Source organism: Armigeres subalbatus, chromosome 3 (assembly GCF_024139115.2).
Source record: "Armigeres subalbatus isolate Guangzhou_Male chromosome 3, GZ_Asu_2, whole genome shotgun sequence".
Classification (NCBI taxonomy): domain Eukaryota; kingdom Metazoa; phylum Arthropoda; class Insecta; order Diptera; family Culicidae; genus Armigeres; species Armigeres subalbatus.
Window position 1 is genome coordinate 8,109,111 of NC_085141.1, and position 26,690 is coordinate 8,135,800.

General features: G+C 47.0%; 2 protein-coding genes across 2 annotated transcripts in view; one reads left to right on the forward strand and one right to left on the reverse strand.

Moving 5' to 3' along the window:
- Window positions 1-18,023, forward strand: part of LOC134227480 (uncharacterized) — a 35,323-nt gene extending 17,300 nt beyond the window's left edge. Inside the window, exons 3-5 of the mRNA XM_062709002.1 lie at window positions 5,807-6,823; window positions 16,083-16,423; window positions 16,487-18,023. Of these exons, the coding sequence (XP_062564986.1) occupies window positions 5,807-6,823; window positions 16,083-16,423; window positions 16,487-17,952 (2,824 nt within the window). The 3' untranslated portion in view covers window positions 17,953-18,023. The remainder of the gene's footprint in view (window positions 1-5,806; window positions 6,824-16,082; window positions 16,424-16,486) is intronic.
- Window positions 1-26,690, reverse strand: part of LOC134225588 (small ribosomal subunit protein uS12m) — a 124,454-nt gene that overhangs the window by 34,584 nt on the left and 63,180 nt on the right. The gene's annotated exons all lie outside the window — the stretch shown is intronic.

Here is a 26,690-nt window from a genome sequence, read left to right on the forward strand (position 1 = left end):
ATTCCGAATATTGTGGAAGGCCCTACAAAGTCCGAGATATATCGATAGTTCTACTTGAAACTCGAAGCAAAAAGTATGCACGAATCAAGTACAGAAGATAGTTGTTGCGCTTTATTCATGAATGGGTATGTTGCTGTTGAATTCATCCGTTTGCTCTACTTATGCCTATCTTGGTAACTGTAAAATCTTCGGTAGGCTACCTTACCAGAGTTGCGCTACCTACATCGCGTTGGTTGAAGGGGCTGCCTGCTCGATGTTGACACAATGCAACACAGTTTCGCTTGGAATCTCTCAGACGATGATCAACCGTCACTAACATGGTCTGTGTCCGCTGTTGTGAGCCGCTCCTAATATGGAAAACGCTCGATCAGGTTGGAACTCCAAAGACGAGCAAATCCAGACCAATCACCCACCCCATTTCCTATCAGCATTTGATCATAGTTCCGACCGGGGTTGGTTACCCGATCTTCTCTGAGGTCGCCTCGTGCCCCGGTCGGCACCACGGGGGGTAGGGGGATGCATGACCTGGGCAAGTGAAATAATTCGTCATGTAATTAAGGTAGCCTGTGAGGCACCTGAGTACCACTCACCACAGTAAGTATTCATCGCTGCACCAGCTCTGGAGTGGTGGACCTCTTCTCCCAAGTAACTCATGGGAATAAAACGATGGAGGGAAATCTAAGGATAGGGAGAATCCCTTTTCTAAGCATGACCATCCCAGAGTAGGTCATCTGAAAACGATAAGGAGGAACAGATGACAGACAGATGCGTCCATATCGACGGAAAAATTGAAGGAGCAACTCTAACGAAGGCCATCAATTCTGCAATGACTCGCCAAGAAGCAGAGAGTGAATCAGAGGGTGAATATGATGGGTGACATTACGGACGAGATTGTGTCCTTCCTCGAATTACAGGCGGGACTTTAAGTTGGCTGCTGACCCTCAACGACTTGGTCGTAGTCCCTGCTGGGAAAAAAGTCACAAGAAAAGCTTAGGAGAAGATGTCAACTGCGTCCGCAGGACGCAGTAGAGGGAGATCATTCTAGTTCCGAAGAGTTCCGTGTATAAAAAGTTGATCAAAAAGGGCGATGGGGTTCAGGTGAAAGGCCTATGTCCAGTAGAGGTTAAGGGCTGGATGAGATTATTAAAACCGGTGACCTGATCGACGTACTGAGATCAGTGTTTAGTCGAAATCCAGGACATTGTGATTCGATTACGAATGAGTTTTGCAGGAACGGGCATAAGACCTTTGTCTGTGAAGTACTAGAATGTAGCAAGCTACGAAGAAAGTGTGGAGATGAGGAACACAAAGCTCGTTCCTGCGCGGCCACACCGAGGTGTCTGATCTGCGCCGATGACGGCGACAACAAACACCTCTCCGGTAGACAGGCCTGTCCGGCCAGAGCAGAGGGCTTACCATGCTTGTCCTGAGTAGTGAGGAATTGGCCGCAATAGTAACACGAGAGTGTTACCTGTCCATGCCCAGGAAAACACAGCACATTGATAGGCGTCAGCTGGTGTACTGACTGGTGGTGAAAAAGCTAAAAGAAGGCTGAGACTTACCAGAACAGAGGAAGATACACTGGAGAGACGAAAGATCTTCAAGAATGTCAGCAGCAACTTGAACTACGAAATCAAGTGAAGCAAACGAACATGTTTTGATTAGATGGGCTGAATGGCGGAAGATACCCCTTGGGCGGAGGTGTGTATGACATACTCCAGGAAAAAGATGTGGAGTGTTTTGAACACAAGAGGGGCGACGTGACAAGCCTAGTTGCTCAAATGGCAACGCTATTGGGATATTACAGTCAAACGTCGACCGATAGACTGATTCCGGATATGTAGGGGTGGATCAATAGGTCATACGATCAGATTAATTTCCACCTCACACAGGTGCTATCTGAACATTGTTGTTTTGAAAAGTTCTAGGTTCGGCTTTGCACAGTCTCCGGTATGCATTGATGCAGTAGAATCAGCACAGCAAGTAATATTTGCTTGCATGCGATTCGAGATTGATCGAAATGCAATGAAACTCCTTAGTGGCTTGGATTCCACACCGCGCAACCTTACCGAGAAGATGTATCGGAATGTAATCGGGAACAGGCGGAACGCATCCCGGGTAAAGTCTGAAAACATAATGAGAGCATATAGCTTTCAATTATGAACCATAATGACTGATTACTAGGGGTGGTGGAAAAATTTTCAAAATTTCGCGGACAGCCAATTCAGAAAATCTGAAAATTCGCGGCCCTTCCGCGGTAAATTAATTAATTTCTTTGCATTACTGGTCAAAAGCACTTAGTTGGACCCGGTGTTGAACTTAATCTAGAATTAAAAAAACACCTAAATATAGAATAAAAAAAAAAGTTGGACCGCAAGTACACGCAAAGTAGAGCATCGTGTTTAGCTTCTATTCATTCGTGTTGTTAGTTTGTGCGATTTGAACCAACAGCCCAAACAGCATTCAGTTGGCAGTTTGGCGCGCACATTCCGAATAATTGTATATTCTTTGAGGCAAATTGACTTTTCCCATCAAACATTTTTATTGGGGCAATCGATTAATTCTCTTATTTAGGATAAACTTTCCTAAAGAATCCATATTTTTTACGTCTCCAACTATTTTTAAATTTGAAAGAAAATCTAAATTGTTCTACAATTTAATTTTGGCTCAACATTCGACCAACTTCGGACTTTCCACTTAAAAAAAAACAAAATTCGAGACGGCAAAAAATGCGTTGTTTGTCGAGTTGGTATTGACTAGGTCAAGAAATCGACTGAGGCAATAGAATGGAATAAAATTATTGACGGAAAAGTGAATTTCGCGGTTTTTCGCGAAAATGTTTAAATTTCGCGGCTAACATCAAATTTCGCAGATTTCGCGGCTTCCGCGAAATCGCGAATTTCCACCACCCCTACTGATTACATATTTCAATCTCATTTTGCTGTTGATTTCTAAATTGTATGATCTGACATCAAATTGTGTACTTATTTTGTTATCGGAACCAGTATATCAAAATTAGTTCTCGGTTCGCTCTCATCGATAGCAGGATTAGTTTTTGATTTGATGTCACAATAAGATTTTTTTGCTATACGTTTTGTTATTTTAACCATTAAAACGACCAAAAAGATATAAAATTTGGTAATCATATTCGGCGATTTCACAACATCAAAACAAGTTATCGATTTGCTCTCAAGCTTTGCTCGGGAGTAAACACAGCAGCTCAACAGATTATGGTTTTAGTAGGTCGGGTAGGAACGTTCTAACTGCTTTCGCAAACTGCATGACTCATTCTCTTTCACACATGGAGTAGGGTAGAGCGCGTTTCAAAACGATAATTCTGGAGTGCAGAGATTCAAACTCCTGCATATTCTTCAAATGATATACTATATTCTGTTGAGATAAACATTTGTTTGATTTCCTTGATGACAAAAATATTAGTATATTATACTTATCAGTTGGGGCAAAGTGATAGTCTTTCGATACAACTTTTTGTTACAATAATGATGGATATGAGGCGCTATATTCACCGCTTTGTTAGTTAAGCATACGATTTCGTACTATGCCATGTTACATCTGACATCACTGACAGGATTTGTACGTCTATGGAGATCGACCTTTGCAGACCTTTGGAAGCAAACGTGACTAGTACCGGGATAGGTTTATAAAACGAAATTTTCGATTGGTATGATTGCACATAACATAAGTGGATCTTCGAACAAAATCCAATCCAAAAGTTGACCCCCTTTTGATGAGCCAAAACTGTTATAATTGGGAACGGGAACATCGTTCTGTCATTTTCAAGTGTACACAAATACCATATGATCAGAAAATTATAACACTTTTTTCCAAGACTACAAAGAGCAAGATCTGTAGCTGAAGTATAATGATATTTATTTTTCTATCATTAATTTTTTGCATTATTTTTAAAAATGACGGATTGTATCCAAAAGAAAGTCTCTCCTATGCTGTTACTAACCAATTTATATTTGATGAAATCTAATTTGATTTATTTGTAGAATAAACTTCTATTTTCAGGCGCTTTTTGATGAAATGTTCGTCTTTTATTCATTTTAACTTATTTATCATACGAAAATAAAATTCCTCTGAAATTGATATAATATTTTTGAGTCAGCATGGTAAAAATGTAGATTTTATTCAACATGTGTAGAAAAGTATATTCCTTAGAACTGTTCTACATTGGGAACGAATCTTTATATACGCAGTCTTCGGTTTTTTCGTAAGGATGACGAGGGATACTCCAATGTTTGTCTACGATGCGCAACAATTACAAAATACCTAGATAGATTAGAGGCAACATTATAAATTATCAATCGTACGAAAGCAAGCTCGCTTTTCATAATGCAGGACAGCATCGCAACTGTGAGGTGTTTCCAATTTGGATATCATATTAAATGAAAATGTGATGATTCAAGATTGAATCCAAGATAATCTTTATCATGCCATAAAGTACGTAATCTGAATAGGTTATTACGATGTACGATATTAATGTTATCTCTTTTCATGGCATTCTTTTCATTATTAGAACATTGCTTTTGGGTTGATAGTATTCCGATTACTTTTTACCAAAAGTAGAGCAACTTCAACGACATGTAAAAAGGAAACAGAAAACACCAAAACTGTGCATTGAACATTTAACTGAGGGTAAATCTAGGTGAGGCATCACCTTTCTTCAAAATAATCCGATAAATGAAACTTTACTTATTGTTATTAATAGTTTAAGGAAACATAGTATAGAAGACTTTTGAAAGACAAAAAGTCAGTTACATACATGTTAGAAAAAAGTCAAACTGGGTGCGATGCCACACTGCCAAAAATATCTATATAAGATATATGTGTCACCGTTATAAATTTTTGCAATAGCTCCAACCTAATATAATCGATATAGAACCACACATAAATTAAATAATTGCTAATTCGAGACCACACATAAAGTTTATTTGGACATATTTTATTAGTAGTTCGCGTGGAGAATGATTATGTGTGCGCTAAATTTCAACCAAACACCAAACAAATTCATCGTTTACTAGTTAACAGCCCGAGCGCGGCGTAAGAATGGATTTTGTTCGAGTTTGTCGAATCAATATCAATACAATATTAAATCAGTTACATGCCTTTAACTCCTTTCTTTTCTACTTTAATATTGTTTTCCCCAATCTCCAATTAATTATAAAAAAACAATTTCAGCTCCTGAACACCCAACCCCAACGGGACAATCTTTTGTATAATTCCAACGCGAGTCGTATTTAGATATACAATATAAGTCGCGTGACCCCTTGTTAGATCAAATACTGTTATACTATCTTCTGACGTTTCGATGTTCCGTATATCAAATAAAAAGTGTTATAAGGGTACAACTTTTGCTACCCAAGTTACACATATGTTATGTGATGATTGTCTCATAGCACATAACATATGTGTAATAGTAACAAACATTTCAGAAAATGAAAAAGTTAAAATATAACAATTGTATTGTGAACAAACTCAAAATAGATTAACAGTTAAAATTTCTAAAAATAGACTCATATAATTGTCGAGCTGTTAATCGATATCACTTGAAGACAATGTCAAGTATGAGGTTATACTGGAAAAATTTACCAGATAGCTGGCCGAAATAAACGAATCAGTAGCTTCCGACCAGATAACTGTTATTTCGTGCATCCAAAAGCCCGCGCCTCATTTTTAGACGCGTCTACAGCACATATTGGGATATCTTATCAATCGATTCATGAGATTGTAAAATTGTGCAATAAATAGTCGCGAATGAGTGTTTGAGGATTTAGTTTAGTCGTTACATTCTAGTGGTACTTATCCTTTTCTTGGAAAGGAGAAGGATGGTTTTGAAAGAAGCGTTTTTATGCGCTCTGGTGCTGTCGGTTGCAGCTGATCGTCCGCAATGGCGCGCACTGGATGGAGTGGTAGAAGAGGAAGCCCAAATCGACCTGTACCAAACTGTTGACGAATCCTACAGGCTGCCAACGGTCACGGTTCCGTCCCACTACAACTTGCACCTGAAGACTGCGATACATAACAACGACCGGGAATTTCAAGGAACGGTTGAGATTTTCTTTGATGTTCTCGAGTCTACGGATACGGTTACGATTTTAAACCGTGGTCTATCTGTATGGAAAATCACGCTGTACTCAATTTCTGGAGAAATTCAAACTGAACTCGGTTCTCCTGAATTTGACACAGCTGTCGGCACGGAACATCTTGCCATCAAGCACAGCTCGATATTGGAACCTGGAACTTACATGGTGCAAATTGAATACATTGGACAGTTACAAGACAACAACAACCAAGGTTTCTTTGCATCATCCTACCGCGATGACGAAGGCACAACTCACTATCTAGCTTCGAGCAAGTTCGAACCAACCCATGCTCGATCGGCGTTCCCCTGCTACGACGAACCCAAACTGAAGGCCACGTTCACGATTTCCATAACTCACTCCAAGGATTACCATGCCGTGTCCAACATGCCCCAGGAAGGTGAACTGGTGCCCGATGTCGACGACCTGACCCTGGTCACGACAACTTTCCAGAAATCGACCAAAATGTCCACCTACCTGGTGGCGTTCGCTGTGACGGACTTCAGTATTCGCACCGATGGCTATCAGACGGTTTACGCCCGACCGAACGTGTACGAAGAAACTGAACTGGGCCTGCAGGCTGGGGTGGACATTTTGAACGCCCTCAGTGCCTACACCGGTGTGGAGTACACCAAATACATGCCCAAGATGACGCAGATTGCGATTCCGGATCGCGGATCCGGTGCCATGGAGAACTGGGGTCTGGTTGCGTATGGGTAAGTAGGTGGAATGTGTGATTTTCCGGGAACTTGAAGAACTTGGTGTGCTTTTCGGAGAATATGGGGTGTATTAGAAGTTAGTTAGTTAGAAACACATCTTCGTATGTCATGTATTTCTGATAACCTAAACAGTTATGGGTCCAAAAAACAACAGCTTTCTGGTCACATCCGGGTTCATGACCAATCTCAATAAAACTTTTCTTCGAGTAGAAGATTGTTAATTGTTCGACTTTAAGGAATTTCCTTCTATAAATACAAACCATTAAGATGTGAAGATTAGATGTAGTTTCATGTATGCAATTAAGTCGAGACATCGTTGTCGTATCTTTATTTATTGGTGACTACAAACGTGGCCATTGTTTAAAAAAGGCTTGGCAAGTACATGCGCACACAAAGACATGATCATAAATTCTCAAAATGAATTTATCAATTCTGGATATTTCTGCTTTGATAATACGTCACATGCGCTGTCGTTCTTCAACAACTTTCTTAATTATGGTTGGTTAACCTCAATTGATCAGTACTTGAGCTTGTGGTTCCACTCAAGAAAGATAATACAAGAAGGAAATGAACTATGGTTATTGCTCCTTGCATTTAAAACTAGCACGTATATCTATCTATCTATTCAGTGTTGTGCTGAATCATTATCAGACGAGAATGATTGCAATTTTCATGTGAAATTTTTTCACATGAAAACAGTAAGCGAGTTGTCGCCGGCGACAATCTCTCAAATTTTGTACTCAAACGATAATAAACCCAGAATCATTCAAACAATAATCTTTACTGATACCAGCCAATTGTCAACAGTCCCGTTATTTCTTCTATTTGAGGTTATGGTTTCATGGTAGTAAGGAAAAAGAATTCAAAATGTAACGGTAAATGCTTCAAATCAAGATACGATTTTCAAACGACTCTTAATCGCTGGCGAGTTTTTATCACTTGGTAATTTGAAAGTAGTATCGCGAGTGAGTTTGGATCATCCTCTAATTTTTTTTTTGAAAAATTGCATTTCCTTTGAGGCAATATAATATGACTCACGAACGAATGGACCGATTTGCAATATTTTCTCTTTATTCGATTCGTGTTTGTTGTGTTTCTGTATACTAAGATTTGATAAATTTGACGGGGATAGTTGGAAATTGTCAAAATTCAAATTGTCAAATTACGACGTTTGCTAGGTTCCGAAGAAAGCAACCAAGCCACCGAAAAAAAAACAACCTGAGCAAGATCGGGCAGGTTTGCCTAGTCAGTGTTTCCCAACCGGTGGTGATACACGATCCCCCTAGCGAGACCTTACCGAGGAAGGCGTGAAACCTTTGCAACGAATTCATCCTTTTTGAGGTTTGACTATAATGAACACTTTTGCCTTTCTCGTACACCAAGGTCTAACGAAAAGGCTATATTTTTTGTACAAATGTCTATTCATTCAGGAGATTTGAAAGAAGAGTTTCTTTTCTGTAGTGATTCGAAAACTACAACCAAAAGCTCCTGCAATAAATACTTGAATCTGGTGGCAAGCAGTGGGAAAAAGTTCGTACTGATGGTGCACCATGCTTGAATCAAAATCAGGATTTCAGAGAAGAAAAAGCTTGCTCGACATGCCAAAGGTGTTCACTATATATGATTCACCGAAATTTCCTTGCTTTAAGACACTTCTGCAACAATTACAAAAAGAGCTGGATACTGTTATCATAATTGTGAATCAAATCTGAAGCTCTCAACACATGTTTGTATAAAAAACTAAAAAATAAATGATTACGAGGTACTTTTTTCTATACTTCCGTTTTGTTGGTTATCATAAGGCAATATTCTCGTTTTTAAATTGAGGGATGATTTTTTTTTTGATAACTTTGATAGACATTTGTTGTTTGTCAGTCTCAATGAAGAAGATCGCTTACAGGGCCAATCTGATTCAGTTCAGAGACAATTTACCAGCAAAGGTTAAAAAATGACAAAGCAAAGTAAGTTTCTGGAATATGAGAATGTGTGATGAATTGTGCATTTGACTCACTGGGGCAATAGTTTGATCGATATTTTCCTGAGCCGGCTCTAGAAGATGCTTCCTTAGTTCGAAGTTCATTTTTGTTTAAATTGAACGTGGCTAACTCAGAATGAATATTTGGATTTGGCAAAATGGCGGTTTGGTTCATCATCTTGCGATTTATTCAGTGAAAAAAAAACTTGACCCAGTTTTGGCGTGGACTATACGAAGCGTATTCTATATCAGTGTTCCAAGCTTTGGAGACTCTAATACAATACCGTTTGATTCTTCTTACTTATGCGAGAGAGGATTTTCAACACATGTTCAGATGAAGACCAAAGCAAGAAGCAGATTGAACAATAATTACAATTCGAGATCGGCATATAAACTCGTATGCTGGAACTGGTATCACAAATGCATGTACAAACATCAGACCGGGATCCGGTTAGGATTCCATCTGGAATCCGGTTAGGATTGCATACGAAATCCGGTTAAGATTCCATCCGGAAACCGGTTAGGATTCCATCCGGAATCCGGTTGGGATTCCATCCGGAATCCGGTTGGGATTCCATCCGGAATCCGGTTGGGATTCCATCCGGAATCCGGTTGGGATTCCATCCGGAATCTGGTTGGGATTCCATCCGGAATCGGTTGGGATTCCATCCGGAATCCGGTTGGGATTCCATCCGGAATCGGTTGGGATTCCATCCGGAATCCGGTTGGGATTCCATCCGGAATCCGGTTGACATTCCATCCGGAATCCGGTTGGCATTCCATCCGGAATCCGGTTGGCATTCTATCCGGAATCCGGCTGGCATTCCATCCGGAATCGGTTGGATTCCATCCGGTATCCGACTAGAATTCCATCCGGAATCTGACTAGGATTCCATCCGGAATCCGACTAGGACTCCATCCGGAATCCGACTAGGACTCCATCCGGAATCCGACTAGGACTCAATCCAGAATCCGACTAGGATTCCATCCGGAATCCGACTAGGATTCAAATCCTGTTGGGATTCCATCCGGAATCCGGTTGGGATTCCATCTGGAATCCGGTTGGGATTCCATCCGGAATCCGGTTGGGATTCCATCCGGACTCCGGTTGTGATTCCATCCGGGATCCAATTGGGATTCCATCCGGAATCCGGTTGGGATTCCATCCGGAATCCGGTTGGGATTCCATCCGGAATCCGGTTGGGATTCCATTCGGAATCCGGTTGGGATTCCATCCGGAATCCGGTTAGGATGCCATCCGGAATCCGATTAGGATTCCATCCGGAATCCGACTAGGATTTCATCCGGAATCCGATTAGGATTCACATCCTGTTGGGATTCCATCCGGAATCCGGTTGGGATTCCATCCGGAATCCGGTTAGGATTCCATCCGGAATCCGGTTAGGATTCCATCCGGAATCCGGTTAGGATTCCATCCGGAATCCGGTTAGGATTCCATCCGGAATCCGGTTAGGATTCCATCCAGAATCCGGTTAGGATTCCATCCGGAATCCGGTTAGGATTCCATCCGGAATCCGGTTAGGATTCCATCCGGAATCCGGAATCCGGTTAGGATTCCATCCGAAATCTGGAATCCGGAATCCGGTTAGGATTCCATCCGGAATCCGGTTAGGATTCCATCCGGAATCCGGTTAGGATTTCCCTCCGGAATCCGGTTAGGATTCCATCCGGAGTCCGGTTAGGATTTCCCTCCGGAATCCGGTTAGGATTTCATCCGGAATCGGTTAGATTCCATCCGGAATCCGAGTAGGATTCCATCCGGAATCCGAGTAAGATTTCATCCGGAATACGGTTAAAATTCCATCCGGAATGCGGTTAAAATTCCATCCGGAATGCGGTTAAAATTCCATCCGGAATGCGGTTAAAATTCCATTCGTAATCCTGTTAGGATTCCATTCGGAATCCGAGTGGGATTCCATCCGGAATCCGAGTGGGATTCCATCCGGAATCCGAGTGGGATTCTATCCGGAATCCGACTAGGATTCCATCTGGAATCCGACTAGGATTCCATCTGGAATCCGACTAGGATTCGATCCGGAATCCGACTAGGAATCCATCCGGAATCCGACAAGGATTCCATCTGGAATCCGACTAGGATTCTATCCGAAATCCGACTAGGGTTCCATTCGGAATCCGGTTGGGATTCCATTCGGAATCTGGTTGGGATTCCATTCGGAATCCGGTTGGGATTCCATCCGGAATCCGGTTGGGATGCCATTCGGAATCCGAATGGAATCCCAACCGGATTCCGGTTAGGATTTCATTCGGAATCCGGTTGGGGTTCCATTCGGAATCCGGTTGGGATTCCATCCGAAATCCGGTTGGGATGCCATTAGAAATCCGGTTGGTATTCCATCCGGAATCAGGTTGGGATGCCATCCAGAATCCGGTTGGGATTCCATCCGGAATCCGGTTGGGATTCCATCCGGAATCCGGTTGGGATTCTATCCGGAATCCGATTCCAGCCACTATTCAAGAGGTTCGGAAGCCTCCTTTCAAAAGGCTCGGAAGCCTCCTTTCAAGAGGCTCGGAAGTCTCATTTCAAGAGGCTCGGAAGTCTCATTTCAAGAGGCTCGAAGTCCGCTTTCAAAAATCGCTCGGAAGCCTACTTTCAAGAGGTTCGGAAGCCTCCTTTCAACAAGCTCAAGAGGCTCGGAAGCCCCCTTCAAGAGGCTCGGAAGCCAAAAATCGGACCGGGATCCGGTTAGGATTCCATCTGGAATCCGGTTAGGATTGCAAACGAAATCCGGTTAAGATTCCATCCGGAATCCGGCTAGGATTCCATCCGGAATCCGGTTGGGATTCCATCCGGAATCCGGTTGGGATTCCATCCGGAATCCGGTTGGGATTCCATCCGGAATCCGGTTGGGATTCCATCCGGAATCCGGTTGGGATTCCATCCGGAATCCGGTTGGGATTCCATCCGGAATCCGGTTGGGATTCCATCCGGAATCCGGTTGACATTCCATCCGGAATCCGGTTGGCATTCCATCCGGAATCCGGTTGGCATTCCATCCGGAATCCGGTTGGCATTCCATCCGGAATCCGGTTGGCATTCCATCCGGAATCCGGTTGGCATTCCATCCGGAATCCGGTTGGGATTCCATCCGGAATCCGACTAGAATTCCATCCGGAATCTGACTAGGATTCCATCCGGAATCCGACTAGGACTCCATCCGGAATCCGACTAGGATTCCATCCGGATTCCGACTAGGATTCCATCCGGAATCCGACTAGGATTCCATCCGAAATCCGATTGGGATTTCATTCTGAATCCGGTTGGGATTCCTTTCGGAATCGGGTTGGGTTTCCATCCGGAATCCGGTTGGGATTCCATCCGGAATCCAATTGGGATTCCATCCGGAATCCAATTGGGATTCCATCCGGAATCCGATTGAGATTCCATCCGGAATCCGATTGGGATTCCATCCGGAATCCGATTGGGATTCCATCCGGAATCCGATTGGGATTCCATCCGGAATCCCTTTAGGATTCCATCCGGAATACGGTTAAAATTCCATCCGGAATGCGGTTAAAATTCCATCCGGAATCCTGTTAGGATTCCATCTGGAATCCGAGTGGGATTCCATCCGGAATCCGAGTAGGATTCCATCCGGAATCCGAGTAGGATTCCATCCGGAATCCGACCAGAACTCCATCCTGAATCCGACCAGGATTTCATCCGGAATCCGATTAGGATTCACATCCTGTTGAGATTCCATCCGGAATCCGGTTGGGATTCCATCCGGAATCCGGTAGGGATTCCATCCCGAATCCGGTATGGATTCCATCCGGAATCCGGTGGGGATTCCATCCGGAATCCGGTGGGGATTCCATCCGGAATCCGGTGGGGATTCCATCCGGAATCCGGTGGCGATTCCATCCGGAATCCGGTGGGGATTCCATCCGGAATCCGGTGGGGATTCCATCCGGAATCCGGTGGGGATTCCATCCGGAATCCGGTGGGGATTCCATCCGAAATCCGATGGGAATTCCAGCCGGAATCCGTGCGGGATTCAATCCAGAATCGGTTGGGATTCCATCCGGAATCAGGTTGGGATTCCATCCGCAAACCGGTTAGGATTCCCTCCGGAATCCGGTTAGGATTCAATCCGGCATCCGGTTAGGGATTCCATCCAGAATCCGGTTAGGATTCCATCCGGAATCCGGTTAGGATTCCATCCGGAATCCGGTTAGGATTCCATCCGGAATCCGGTTAGGGTTCCATCGGGAATCGGTTAGGATTCCATCTGGAGTCCGGTTAAGATTCCATCCGGAAGTCGGTTAGGATTCCATCCGGAATCCGGTTAGGATTCCATCCGGAATCCGGTTGGGATTCCCTCCGGAATCCGGTTAGGATTCCCTCCGGAATCCGGTTAGGATTCCCTCCGGAATCCGGTTAGGATTCCCTCCAGAATCTGGTTAGGATTCCCTCCAGAATCCTGTGAGGATTCCCTCCAGAATCCTGTGAGGATTCCATCCGGAATCCTGTGAGGATTCCATCCGGAATCCTGTGAGGATTCCATCCGGAATCCTGTGAGGATTCCATCCGGAATCCTGTGAGGATTCCATCCGGAATCCTGTGAGGATTCCATCCGGAATCCGAACAGGATTCCATCCGGAATCCACTTAGGATTCCATCCGGAATCCGGTTATGATTCCATCCGGAATCCGGTTTGGATTCCATCCACAATCCGGTTTGGATTCCATCCGGAATCGGTTGATTCCATCCGGAATACGGTTAAAATTCCATCCGGAATGCGGTTAAAATTCCATCCGGAATCCTGTTAGGATTCCATCTGGAATCCGAGTGGGATTCCATCCGGAATCCGAGTAGGATTCCATCCGGAATCCGACTAAGTTCCATCTGGAATCCGACTAGGATTCCATCCGAAATCGACTAGGATTCCATCTGGAATCCGACTAGGATTCCATCCGGAATCCGACTAGGGTTCCATCCGGAATTCGGTTGGGATTCCATTCGGAATCTGGTTGGGATTCCATTCCGGAATCCGGTTGGGATTCCATCCGGAATCCGGTTGGGATGCCATTCGGAATCGAATGGAATCCCAACCAGATTCAATTAGGATTTCATTCGGAATCCGGTTGGGGTTCCATTCGGAATCCGGTTGGGATTCCATCCGCAATCCGGTTAGGATTCCATCCGCAATCCGGTTAGGATTCCATCCGGAATCCGGTTAGGATTCCATCTGGAATCCGACTAGGATTCCATCCGGAATCCGACTAGGGTTCCATCCGGAATTCGGTTGGGATTCCATTCGGAATCTGCTTCCAGCCACTATTCAAGAGATTCGGAAGCCTCCTTTCAAAAGGCTCGGAAACCTCCTTTCAAAAGGCTCGGAAGCCTCCTTTCAAGAGGCTCGAAGTCCGCTTTCAAGAGGCTCGAAGTCCGCTTTCAAGAGGCTCGGATACCTCCTTTAAAATCGCTCGGAAGCCTACTTTCAAGAGGTTCGGAAGCCTCCTTTCAACAAGCTCAAGAGGCTCGGAAGCCCCCCTCAAGAGGCTCGGAAGCCTCCTTTCAAGAGGCTCGGAAGCCTCCTTTCAAGAGGTTCGGAAGCCTCCTTTCAAGCGGTTAGGAAGCCTCCTTTCAAGCGGTTAGGAAGCCTCCTTTCAAGAGGCTCGGAAGCCTCCTTTAAAGAGGTTCTGGACGCTTCCTTTCCAGAGGGTTCGAAGCCTCCTTTCAAGAGGCTCGGAAGCCTCCTTTCAAGAGGCTCGGAAGCCTCCTTTCAAGAGGCTGGGAAGCCTCCTTTCAAGAGGCTCGGAATCCTCCTTTCAAGAGGCTCGGAAGCCTCCTTTCACGAATCTCGGAAGCCTCCTTTCCAAAGCTTCGGAAGCCTACTTTCAAGAAGCTCGGAAGCCTACTTTCAAGAGGCTCGGAAGCCTCCTTTCAAGAGGCTCGCAAGCCATCTTTCAGGAAGCTCGGAAGCTTCCTTTCAAGATTCTTGTAAGCCTTCTTTCACGATGCTTGGAAGCCTCCTTTCAAAATGCTTGCAAGCCTACTTTGAAGAGGCTCGGAAGCCTCCTTTCAAGAGGCTCGCAAGCCATCTTTCAGGAAGCTCGGAAGCTTCCTTTCAAGATTCTTGTAAGCCTTCTTTCACGATGCTTGGAAGCCTCCTTTCAAAATGCCTGCAAGCCTAATATCAAGAGGTTCGGAAGGCTCTTTCCAAAAGACATGGAAACCTCCTTTCAAGAGGCTCCAAACCGCCTACCGAGAGGCTTGGAAGCCTTTCAAGAGGCTCGGAGGCCTCCTTTTAATAGGCTCGGAGGCCTCCAAAAGTCTAAGTATATGTAAACTTAATTTGAATTAGAAAGCTTCACAGAACAGCGAAAATCGTTCTGGAGTGCCACATATTCTGTTAATAGGCGGTACCCCAATGAATGTAAAAGCTCGAATGGGTACCTCTAGAAAAAAAAAGGTTGAGAACCGTTGCACTATAGAATCTAAAGTTATGGCAAACATATTATTTTCAAAACCTGTATAGAAAAAATCACTGTTTTGGCTCTTGTGCTCATTCGATTTGTTTGCAACAAGTTGCGTTCGGCAGAAAATTGTACAATGCGTGTAAACAAATGTAAAAAAATATATCTATCCCATATAAGTGTTATTTTAGACTTTTCTTATATGTTTCACAACGAGAACGCATCATCACCGCTAGGTGGATTAATAAGGGTTTTGCCTTTCTTTTTGTCATGGGTTTGTTCAGCTGTTAGCACGCATGATAAAACGCAATATTTTACAGACATATTTCTGCGGAAATAAATGTAACGTGTCACGTCACCATTTTTTTAGGTTAGCCTTTTTCGTCTCTGAGACGAAAAAATTAAAACTGAAAACTAAATATTAATATGAATAAAATTAAAAAATCCTCAGATTTGTTCAAAAAAGGAGAAGTTTTTCTGAAATGGTGTTATTGCACCTCCTATTGGCTTCAATGTTCATATTTTTCCCCCAAACATGAAATTGACCCATATCTTAGTATTTGTCTTTTAGGACATATAGACAGCTATGCAATGTTGGTCATGCACTACAACTGCACTAAATCCTAGTTAAAATCAGTAACGTATCCCATTACAAAGCACTTTTATTGCCCATATGGTCTAGATAAAAAAGAAACATACGCGACTTATAGACAGACTCTGAACAATCCCATTATCTTCTTCGATAAGATTATATTGCACTTGGGTTTTCTTCGAACAGCCTATCGAAGCCACACTATCTGACACATCGTCTAATTCCAGTGAGCCCGTCCTGTTATTCAACCCATCGATAAACACCTATCGCAACAAGAAGAATGTCGTCACTATCATCGCGCACGAATTCGCCCATCAGTGGTTCGGCAACCTTGTTAGCCCCGACTGGTGGGACCACATCTGGTTGAACGAAGGCTTCGCCACCGTTTACGAGTACTACGCGGCACAGCTGGCCTATCCGGAGGCCAACTATTGGGACCTGTGGGGCGTGGAGGTGATTCAGAATGCCTTCTCGGCGGACGCCAGCGAATCCGTTCGGCCGATGACCTGGAATGCGGCCACCCCTAGCGAGATTGCCGCCCTGTTTGACACCGTTGCTTACGATAAGTGTAAGGAATAATTCCCATTGATTCAACATGATTTGTATTCTAATCATCAATCTATTCCTACAGCCGGAAGTGTCTTGAACATGTTCCGTGTCGCATTTGGAGATGATAACTTCAGGGAAGGACTGGTGTCCTACTTCAACAGTAGAGAATTGGACAGTGCCATTGCCGATCATTTGTACGAAGGACTAGAACTTGCAGTTACAGGAAAGGACGTCCTACCAAGATCTTTCAACGTCAAAGAAGTGATGGATTCGTGGACAACTGTAGCAGGCTTCCCGCTGTTGACCGTGCGTCGAGACTACACATCTGGAGATATTTATGTTTCCCAAGAACGATTCTACAGTGACCGTCAATTGCCGAATACTCACGTCTACCATGTTCCGTTCAACTACGCATCGAAGTCTGAGGCAGATTTCGATACTTTGAGCTTCGAGTGGTTGTCCACCAAGGCAGCCAAGTTGACAACGACGATACCAGCCGACGATTGGGTCATCTTCAACAAGCAACAAACCGGCTACTATCGAGTAAATTACGATTCGCAGAACTGGCAATTGATCATTGCAGCTCTTCAGGAAAACCCTTCATCAATTAACGTTCAAAATCGCGCCCAGCTAATCAACGACGCGTACAATCTTGCTAGAGCGGAACGTCTAGATCTGGCCGTGCCTTTGGAACTTTTGAACTATTTGAAACAAGAAACTGCCTACCCTCCGTGGGCAGCAGCTGGCACCGTTCTGACCTATTTCAATAACAAACTCCGCGGAACTGCCTCCTATCCCAATTTCCTCAACTATGTGAGTCAACTGATCCAACCACTCTACTCTACGCAAGAGGTTGACGCTGTTTCCGCCGATGAAACAGTGAGGGAGAAATACGTCAAACAAACTATCACTACGTGGGCATGCCGTATCGGAAATCAGGATTGTATTCAGCGCAGCGGAGCCGCACTGAAGACAGCAGTTGCCGCCAACGTTCCAGTGCACCCTGATATTGCCACCGTAGTATATTGCTACGGCTTGGAGGAGACCGGTGAAACTGAGTTTGTTTGGCTGTACGAGCGCTTGTTGGCCTCTAAGAACCAAGCCGAAAGAGCTGTTCTGATCGACTCGTTAGCATGTTCTCAAAATAAAGAATACCTGGTGTCGTTCCTCATGACATCGATCGGCAGCGGTGCCACGATCAACTACCTGGAAACCGAACGTACCCGCATTATCTCGTCCATCTACTCCGCGTCGCGCGCAGGAGTCGATGCGCTGATTGACTTTTTCAGCGGAATCTTAATCGACGAATTCATCAGCCGTCTTGGCCAGAGCGTCCTGAACAGTGCCATCTCTAACATAGCATCGCGAACCAACAACGAAGCCGAGCTCGAACAATTGAATACCCTGCTGGCTTTGCTGGTGTCGGGTGAGAAAATAACGGAAGCCACCGCTTCCTCGGCCAAATCCACGGCAGAAGCCCGTTTGGCTTGGTTCACCTCGTTGGAGGCGCTTGTCGCGGAAGAGTTCTTCGGAACTTACACGCAATGATAGAAATGTGTTTATCTTTGACAGCGATTTATTTATTCTTTTAGTAGAATATATTGTAAATAATAATATAACTTCTTAAGCATTTTTAAGCTATTGAGAAATGTCCTTAATAAGACTAGCTATACAAGACATCCTTGAAGTAAGACCCAAGAGTCTACACCCGTAACCAAAGGTTTATCAACTAGTTTTAAAATATGCTACATGCTCTTTGCGGTTCTTAGAATAGAAAGTATTTCCCAGTATATGTTTTGGGTTATCAAAAAAATTCCTGAAGTAAGGCCTTAGTCATCAAAAAAAAACCTGAAGTAAGGCCTTAAGATATACCCATGGACCCAAAGGTCTATCGTCCACATTCAAATACGGCACATGCTATTTGTGGTGCTTAGCATAGGCACGATGAACCCGGATCAAAGGAACGACTGGCATGACGCCGAATGTAATCAGTTAGTGGAAGAGAAGAATACAGCATGGGCGATATTGCTGCAATACCGCACGAGGGCGGCACAATACGAGCGCGGAACAGACAAAACTCAATTTTCAGAAGGAAAATGCGCCAGCAGGAAGATCGAGACCGCGAAGAGATGGAGCAAGTTGAACCGTTCACGTAAGGGTCACGTGCCACAGCCTGACAAGTGTAAGGGCATGAAAGGGAACCTTATTACGAACGAGCATGAGGTGGCGGCAGCACTACGAAGAGCACCTGATTGGTGATGAGGCAGACAACGTTGGTGATAAGGTAATGAACCTTGGAGCACGCGCGCAGGACATACATCTACCGGCTCCAGATCTCCAGGAAATCCAGGAGGAGATCGACCAGATACAAAACAACGAAGCCCCTGGGATTGGCCAACTTCCAGTAGAGCTGTTTAAACACGGTGGTGAGGCACTGGCTAGCACACTGCACTGGATAATTATCAACGTTTGGGACGAGGAGGTTCTGCAGCAGAAGTGGCTGGAAGGCGTCGTGTGTACTATCTACAAAAAGGACGATAAGCTGATTGTAGCAACTACGCACGGCAAATGCTGGGTAAAGCGTACCATTGGTACTTCGCGTACCTGAAGGAATAAAATAGACCCCATCTCGCGGTCCTTAGCCTCTTACCCAGCAACTCCTATCCCTACCTCCCCGTGGTGTTGGCCGGGATACGAGCAACCTTAGGGAAGATCGGGTAACCAACCCCGGTGGGAACTATGGTCGTATGCTGACAGGGAAGGAAGGGTTTGCTCCTCTCCGGAGGTGCAAATCTTATTGAGCGTCTGTTCTCCATGTCAGGATAGGCTCACAACAGCGTCTGTTCTCCATGTTAGGGGTGGCTGATCATCTTCCGAGTGCTAGCGAGGGACTCTAAGTGAAACTGTGCACCATGGTCCACCGGAAATAAGGAGGAATGGTCCTCCGGAAATTTAGGGGGTTTGGTGTCAGGCCCTGCAAGCCAGCCAAAAAAAACTCACGCAACGAACAATCAACAAGAGAATACGGACCGGAACCATTGGCGAAGACCACTTCGATGAAAAGGGACTAGCGATTGGAAACTCGGTTCGTGGAACTGCAAATCTCTCAACTTCATCGGGAGCACACGCATACTCGCCGATGTACTCAAGGACCGTGGATTCGGCATCGTAGCGCTGCAGGAGTTTTGTTGGAAGGGATCAATAGTGCGAACGTTTAGAGGTAATCATACCATCTACCAGAGCTGCGGCAACACACATGAGCTGGGAACAGCTTTCATAGTGATGGGCGATATGCAAAGGCGCGTGATCGGGTGGTGGCCGATCAACGAGAGAATGTGCAGGTTGAGGATCAAAGGCCGGTTCTTCAACTTCAGCATAATCAACGTCCATAGCCCACACTCCGGAAGCATTGATGATGATAAGGACGCATTCTACGCGCAGCTGGAACGTGAGTACGACAGCTGCCCAAGCCACGACGTCAAAATCATCATAGGAGATTTGAACGCTCAGGTTGGCCAAGAGGAGGAGTTTAGACCGAAAACGGCCTACGACTAATTGATTTCGCCGCCTCCAAGAATATGGCCATTCGCAGCACCTACTTCCAACACAGCCTCCCGTATCGGTACACCTGGAGATCACCACTGCAGACAGAATCACAAATCGACCACGTTCTGATTGATGGACGGCACTTCTCCGACATTATCGACGTCAGGACATATCGTGGCGCTAACATCGACTCTGACCACTATCTGGTGATGGTTAAACTGCGCCCAAAACTATCCGTCATCAACAATGTTCGGTACCGACGACCGCCGCGGTACGACCTAGAGCGACTAAAGCAACCTGATGTCGCCACTGCATACGCGAAGCATCTCGAGGCAGCGTTGCTGGAAGAGGGTGAGCTCGATGGGCCCCCTCTTGAGGACTGCTGGAATACAGTCAAAGCGTTAGCGTTAGCGTTGTTACGGTATACTTCGTAGATTGGACACTAGTGACTGCTGGAATACAGTCAAAGCATCCATTAACGACGAACCCAAACAGTAACTTGCGCGGCGAGAGTGAGACTAACTTTTTCCGTCCGTTAACGCAGTGACTTGAACGACTGAAGTGAGACGAACTTGTTTTTTCGTCAGTGCGACGGAAAAGTACAGGCGTTAGTTCGGTTTTTTCAGGGCAAACCCCGTTTGCCATTTTTCGGTGATTTTCGGGACCAAACCCGAAAGTGGTCGTCTCACACAGGAAATAACAATAACCGCCCGTGCCGGTTGGCGGCGCGTGTGGGGGAGAAATGGAGTTGGTCGCGGGCCACTCCTATCGCCTAGGGGACCCTGGGGCCCCGATTATGGCATCCAATCTGCATCCAATCGCCGCGACGGCGAGTACACCGGTCGAAGACTACCAAGCTACATGGATCCAGTTGGTACGTTCGGTCCGCTGCAGGGCATCAACGGGCTTCTACCTGCGAACCCCTTCCTCATTCGCAAATCCGTTGAGGCTTTCCTCGGCGGCACCATAGACGGAGCCAGTAGAGAAAACCGCGGAGCTACGTACGCGCTCAATGTACGCAGCAAAGCGCAATTCCAAAAGTTGCTGACCATGAGCAAACTTGGCCACGGGACCTCGGTCTCTGTAGTTGAGCACCCACATTCCTAAATGTTTCAAAGTGCGTGGTGTCATGTGTCGACGCCATAGAGCTGTCGGATGAGCATCTCCTGTCGGAACTCAAAGATCAAAGGGTCAAGGAGGTTTTCCGAATCAAGAAACGAACACCGGAGGGTAAGCTGGAGAATACACCCGCGATCGTTCTCACGTTTACTGGCCCAGTCGTTCCCAGCCACGTCAACCAACATCAAGTAGAAAATGCACACTCTACCTGAAGGAAGTTGAGGTTCAGCGCGTAAAAATTGACCGTGACATCTCTTACCCCCAAGCCCGAGGAAGGTGGAGACCCGTTCCGGATCCGGTCCAACAACTTCCTTCGCCAATGTGGCGGCCGCAAGCAAGGACCGCGAAATAGAGGATCTCTGGAATAAGATCGAGCAGCTACAATAGGCCAACCAAGAGCGAAAAACGGTGGTAGCCAACCGCATCGAAGCCGTGCAACAAAACGGGACAATCGAAGATCTGGTGAGTAAAGTGGCCAAACTGACCGAAACTATCACCAAGCTGCAAGAATCCCTGGAGGTCAAAGACAAGATCATCGAGCGGCTAAGAAGGAGGGTGAAGGAGGATGCCAAGAACGAAGGTAACCAGGCGGACAAGCAAGGCAAAGCAAAAGAGCAGAGCAAGGTCAAGGAGAACGCTTACGACATTTTCAGCAGCAGCGACGACATGGAAACCGCACCGAATCCGACGCCGAAGAGAGACCGCGCACAACGAAACCAATGTGTAAGTAGCGACTCTTCTATGGGTGCCCCAAAGACGAAGCGTGGTGCAATCCCAAAAGTGAAATAAAAGGTTTAATAGGCTCAGTTTGCCTTTTTGTGCCCATCCACCACCCATAACATAATCCTTTTCCTACCCTTTTCACTCCCCACCAAATTAACGGAAATTCCAACATTAGGGAGCAACCTGAGCCTCACAGATGAGTACTAGTTACTCAAACTTTTCCCTTTCCCCACCACGCATCCCACTCGTCTCAACCAGGAACACCCAAGTCCAGACCAACACCGACCAAGAACACCCATCGTCACTCCACGACCACCATCAACATAATGGCCGCAGTTGAGCATCCGAGTAGCCGGGGCCCCGTCAGTGCGGAAGTTACACCCCTACCGGAACTGGCGGACAACCTCCGGCGCTCGGACGCTGACCCTGCCAGCCAGGACAAGACAAGATCTGCGAGGGACACCGATGGAGTCAAGCGCAGAACAGTTGGCGTTCTCGGGACGAAGTTCTATTCCCCGACGGACGACGTGGGATGCAATACACCTTCCATCAGTCAAGCGCAAGGTAAAAGTGCCGCCACTGCGGACGAAGCAACCGTCTTCCCTCCACTCGTAGTTGAATCAACGTCTGCCTCTCTCTCTATGACAAACTCCATCGGAGAAGATACGGCCCCAACGCCGTCATCCTGCCCGGTCCTTCCCACGTAAGTACGGCTACCACAGACGACCATGGCGAGGGACCTGCCTCCAGATGAGCTCTGGGGGGGAGCACACCCCCGCCACAAACCTGGTATATCACCCATTTTTCCCGTCGCCCTCCCCATCTCTGCCGGTTGCGGGTTCCGGACCAGCAACGCCACCCACAACGTTTCCTCGGACCTCTACATCCGGTAACAACCCACCAACGCCCCGTACCAGAACAACACCATACAGAGCAGCGCACCAGCCCGCCGCGTACCACTGGCACTGCAGTGGAATCTAAACGGGTTTTTTCAACAACATCTGCGACCTAGAACTGCTAGTAGCCAATTCCGAACTTCTGGCCATCGCACTCCAGGAAATCCACAGGACCACGCCAACTGCCATGGACCGCGCTCTCGGCGGTCGCTATAAGTGGTTCGCGGACGTAAACCAGAACGCCTACCAATCGGCTGCTGTTGGCGTGCTAAAAGACATCCCCACCACAGAAATACTCGTCGACGCTGGAATCCCGATGGTAGCCGTCAGAGTCGAATGGCCATTTCCACTAACCATCGCATCCCTATACATTCCGAATGGGAAACACAACGACTTACGCAACAAGTTGGTGGGTACCTTCGAAAGCCTACCAGCCCCGGTGATTATTCTCGGAGACGTGAACGGCTACCACCACTCCTGGTATCGCTAGCGTCGAGCGCTAAGGTAGGCAAGCTCCTCTGGTCCTCGGACGATGACCCGCGAGGAAGCGACCACATGCCCATCATGTTGGCGCTCAACGGCAAACCTGAAGAAATCTCCAGAAGACCGAGGTGGTTATACGATCGCGCCGACTGGGACGGCTACCAACGAGTAGTCGAGGCCGTGCAGGAAGCAAATCCACCAACATCAGCAACAGAGCTATCCGAAGTCATCCTCCGAGCGGCATACCAAAATCGAAAGCTGCATACCAAAATCGAGCCCCAACCCAGGACGAAAGGCGGTACACTGGTGGAACGACACCGCCAAGAAAGCCGTCAAGCGTAGGCGCAAAGCTCTCGAGCGCTAAAAAGGGAAAAGACCGACTGCGAGCAGGACACCCTGACCTCGAAGAACTCCGTACGGATTACCAAGCCGCCCGCAACGAATGCCGGCAAACCATCAGGGAAGAAAAAGAAGAGCTGGACAAACTTTCTGGACGGAATCAACAGCAACCAACCCTCCGCCGAGCTTTGGCGTCGAGTGAATTGCTTCCAAGGCAAGCGCAAAGTAAAAGCCATCTCCCTCAAGATCAACGGCACCATATTACGCGACCCCTCCGCCGTAGCGGACGCCCTGGCTAACGAATTCGGAAGACACGCATCATACCTGGAGTACCCGGATCACTTCCGGAAAACACACCGAGACCCATCCTCGGAGATCAGCGCGATCCAGATCCCACCCGACAGCGGAGAAGAATTCAACAGGCCCTTCACGTTCACTGAGCTGGAGTACGCCCTCAAGAAGGGAGAGGGCAAGTCAGCCGGCCCCGACGACCTGGGCTACCCTATGTTGAAGCACCTGCCCGTCGGCAGAAAAGCCACCCTCCTCAGCTCCATCAACAAGGAGTGGCAAGAAGGAACGCTCCCGACACAATGGAAGTCCAGCTTCGTCGTGCCCATTCCGAAAAGCCGCGGCTCTCCCAACGACGTCGATAACTACCGACCCATCGCCCTCACCAGCGTAGTCTCCAAGATAATGGAGAGAATGGCCAATCGAAGGCTCATCGAGCTACTGGAGAAAGGCGGGCACCTGGATAACAGGCAACACGCGTTCCGACCAGGTAAGGGTACCAACACCTACTTTGCCGCACTGGGTCAAATACTGGACGACGCAAGAAGGAAAGAGCACCACGTCGAAATGGCATCGTTGGACCTCTCGAAGGCGTACAACCGCACCTGGACACCCGGTGTACTGAACAAACTGAAGTCGTGGGGGATCACCGGCAACATGTTGCAGTTCATCAAAAATTTTTCTATCAGACCGAACCTTTAGGGTCCTGTTAAGAAACTAAACATCAAGAGCAACCAAGGAAGAAACCGGGGTCCCCCAGGGCTCAGTAATTGCCGTCACCCTCTTCCTCATCGCGATGGAAGGCTTCTTCGACCGACTACCGAAAGGGATATACATCCTGGTGTACGCCGACGACGTCCTGCTGGTGGTTACAGGAAAGCACCCCAAGGCTACGCGGCGGAAACTACATGAGGCTACGTGGCCAAATGGGCCAAATCAGCCGGCTACGTTATGTCTGCGGGTAAGTGTTCCCGAACCCATATATGCAGCATCAAGCATCGACCTCCAACCCAACCCATCGCCATCGACAAAATCCCCATCCCTACCAAGAAAACCTGCAAGATCCTCGGTATCACAGTGGACAGGAAACTCAATTTCAGTGACCACTGAAACCGAGTACAGGGTGAATGTGCATCCAGAATCAACATCGTAAAGAGCATTTCAAAAAGAAGATCTAGAAGCGACCGCCCAACGCGGCTCCGAGTAGCGAATGCAATCATCTGCAGCTGATCCCTCTACGGCATCGAGCTGAGCAGCCTCAACCTTGATAACCTCATCGCCCTGCTAGGGCCAACATTTAACAGGGCTATCCGGATAGTCTCCGGACTGCTCCCGTCGACCCCGGCGGATGTGCCCTGCGCCGAGGCCGTTGTGCTACCCTTCCGTTTCCAAGCCACCGCCGCCCTCTGCAGCAGTGCCATCGGTCACTCCGAGAGAACAAAAGCAAGCCAAAACCACGACCACCTCAACGACAACGCCAACACGGCTCTCCACAACCTCTGCGGTAAAAACATCCCCAAGATCGCCGGCCTCCGACGCCTGGGACCGAGACACTGGCAAACCCCCCCTCCCAAAGTAGACCTCAAGCTCAAAGAACGCCTCTCAAGAAACCCAAACCCAGCTGTAGCACAGGAAACCTTCAAAAACCGCATCCGGGAAAGGTACCAGAAACACGACATCCGATTCACGGACGGGTCCAAGGCTGCCGGCAGAGTCGGCATCGCAATTTACTCCTCCATCCTCGATGAATCGTACCGACTGTCGGACCGTTGCACGGTCTACTCAGCTGAAGCAGCCGCAATCTTCAGGGCCATGGCCATACCCAGCACACTGCCGATCCTCATCGTTTCGGGCTCGGCTAGTGTCCTAACAGCCCTGGCGTCACCAGCCAACAAGCATCCATGGTTCCAAGCGATCGAATCAGTAGCCAACCGCAACACCACGCTCCTCTGGGTACCCGGCCATGGAGGAATACCCGGCAACGAATATGCAGACGCACTGGCCAATCTCGGAAGAACCGACGGCTTTATAAGCAGAGAAGTCCCGGCAGCGGACGCCAAACTGTGGGTAAAAACAGAAATCGCCACAGCATGGACAAACGACTGGCGACGGCAGAGAAACTTCGTTCGCATGCTGAAGAACTCGACTCTACCAGGCAACGACAGCGACAACCGTCGCGAGCAAGTGGTGCTCTCCAGGCTGAGAACGGGCCACACCAATGTCACCCATAACTTGGGTGGCACCAGCTTACATAACAGATGCGAGGAGTGTGATTGCACCGATAATAACAGCCCGCACCGATAATAACATCTCCAATGCCTACTCGGCCCTGCAAAACAACCCGCTGGACGAGAGGAACACAATCAACTTCCTCAAAGACGCCTACCTCTACACTAGAATATAACAGAAAACCTGGCATCACACCACGACAACCCAACGAATGAAGACCCCCGCATCGAAACTGGACTATTCTCAAGAAACCACGGAACACGACCTGAACCCCTCGAAAATAAACCGACCCGGCAACGAAATTGGACTACTCTCTCAAAAAAATGGAACACAAATCGAATTAACCCTGGAACCCCAATAGACCCCGCAACGACAATGGACACCCTCCGGAATACGCACCATCCATGATGGAACACTGAAGATCTCCGGTCCCCTCCGGTCCGAAGCCATTAAATATCTTGCAGCGGCACCCCTCCGGGCCACTCGACCATCACTAGAAGATAAAATTAGCCACGGCACCCCTCCGGGCCGCAAACAACAACTAGAATAACAAATTTGTAAAAATGATATGTAATACCCTTTATATATTTTTTCTGATACCAGAGGTGAGCCAGCCAAGGGCTGAAAACCTCTTAAATAAAGACGATAATAATAATAAACTCG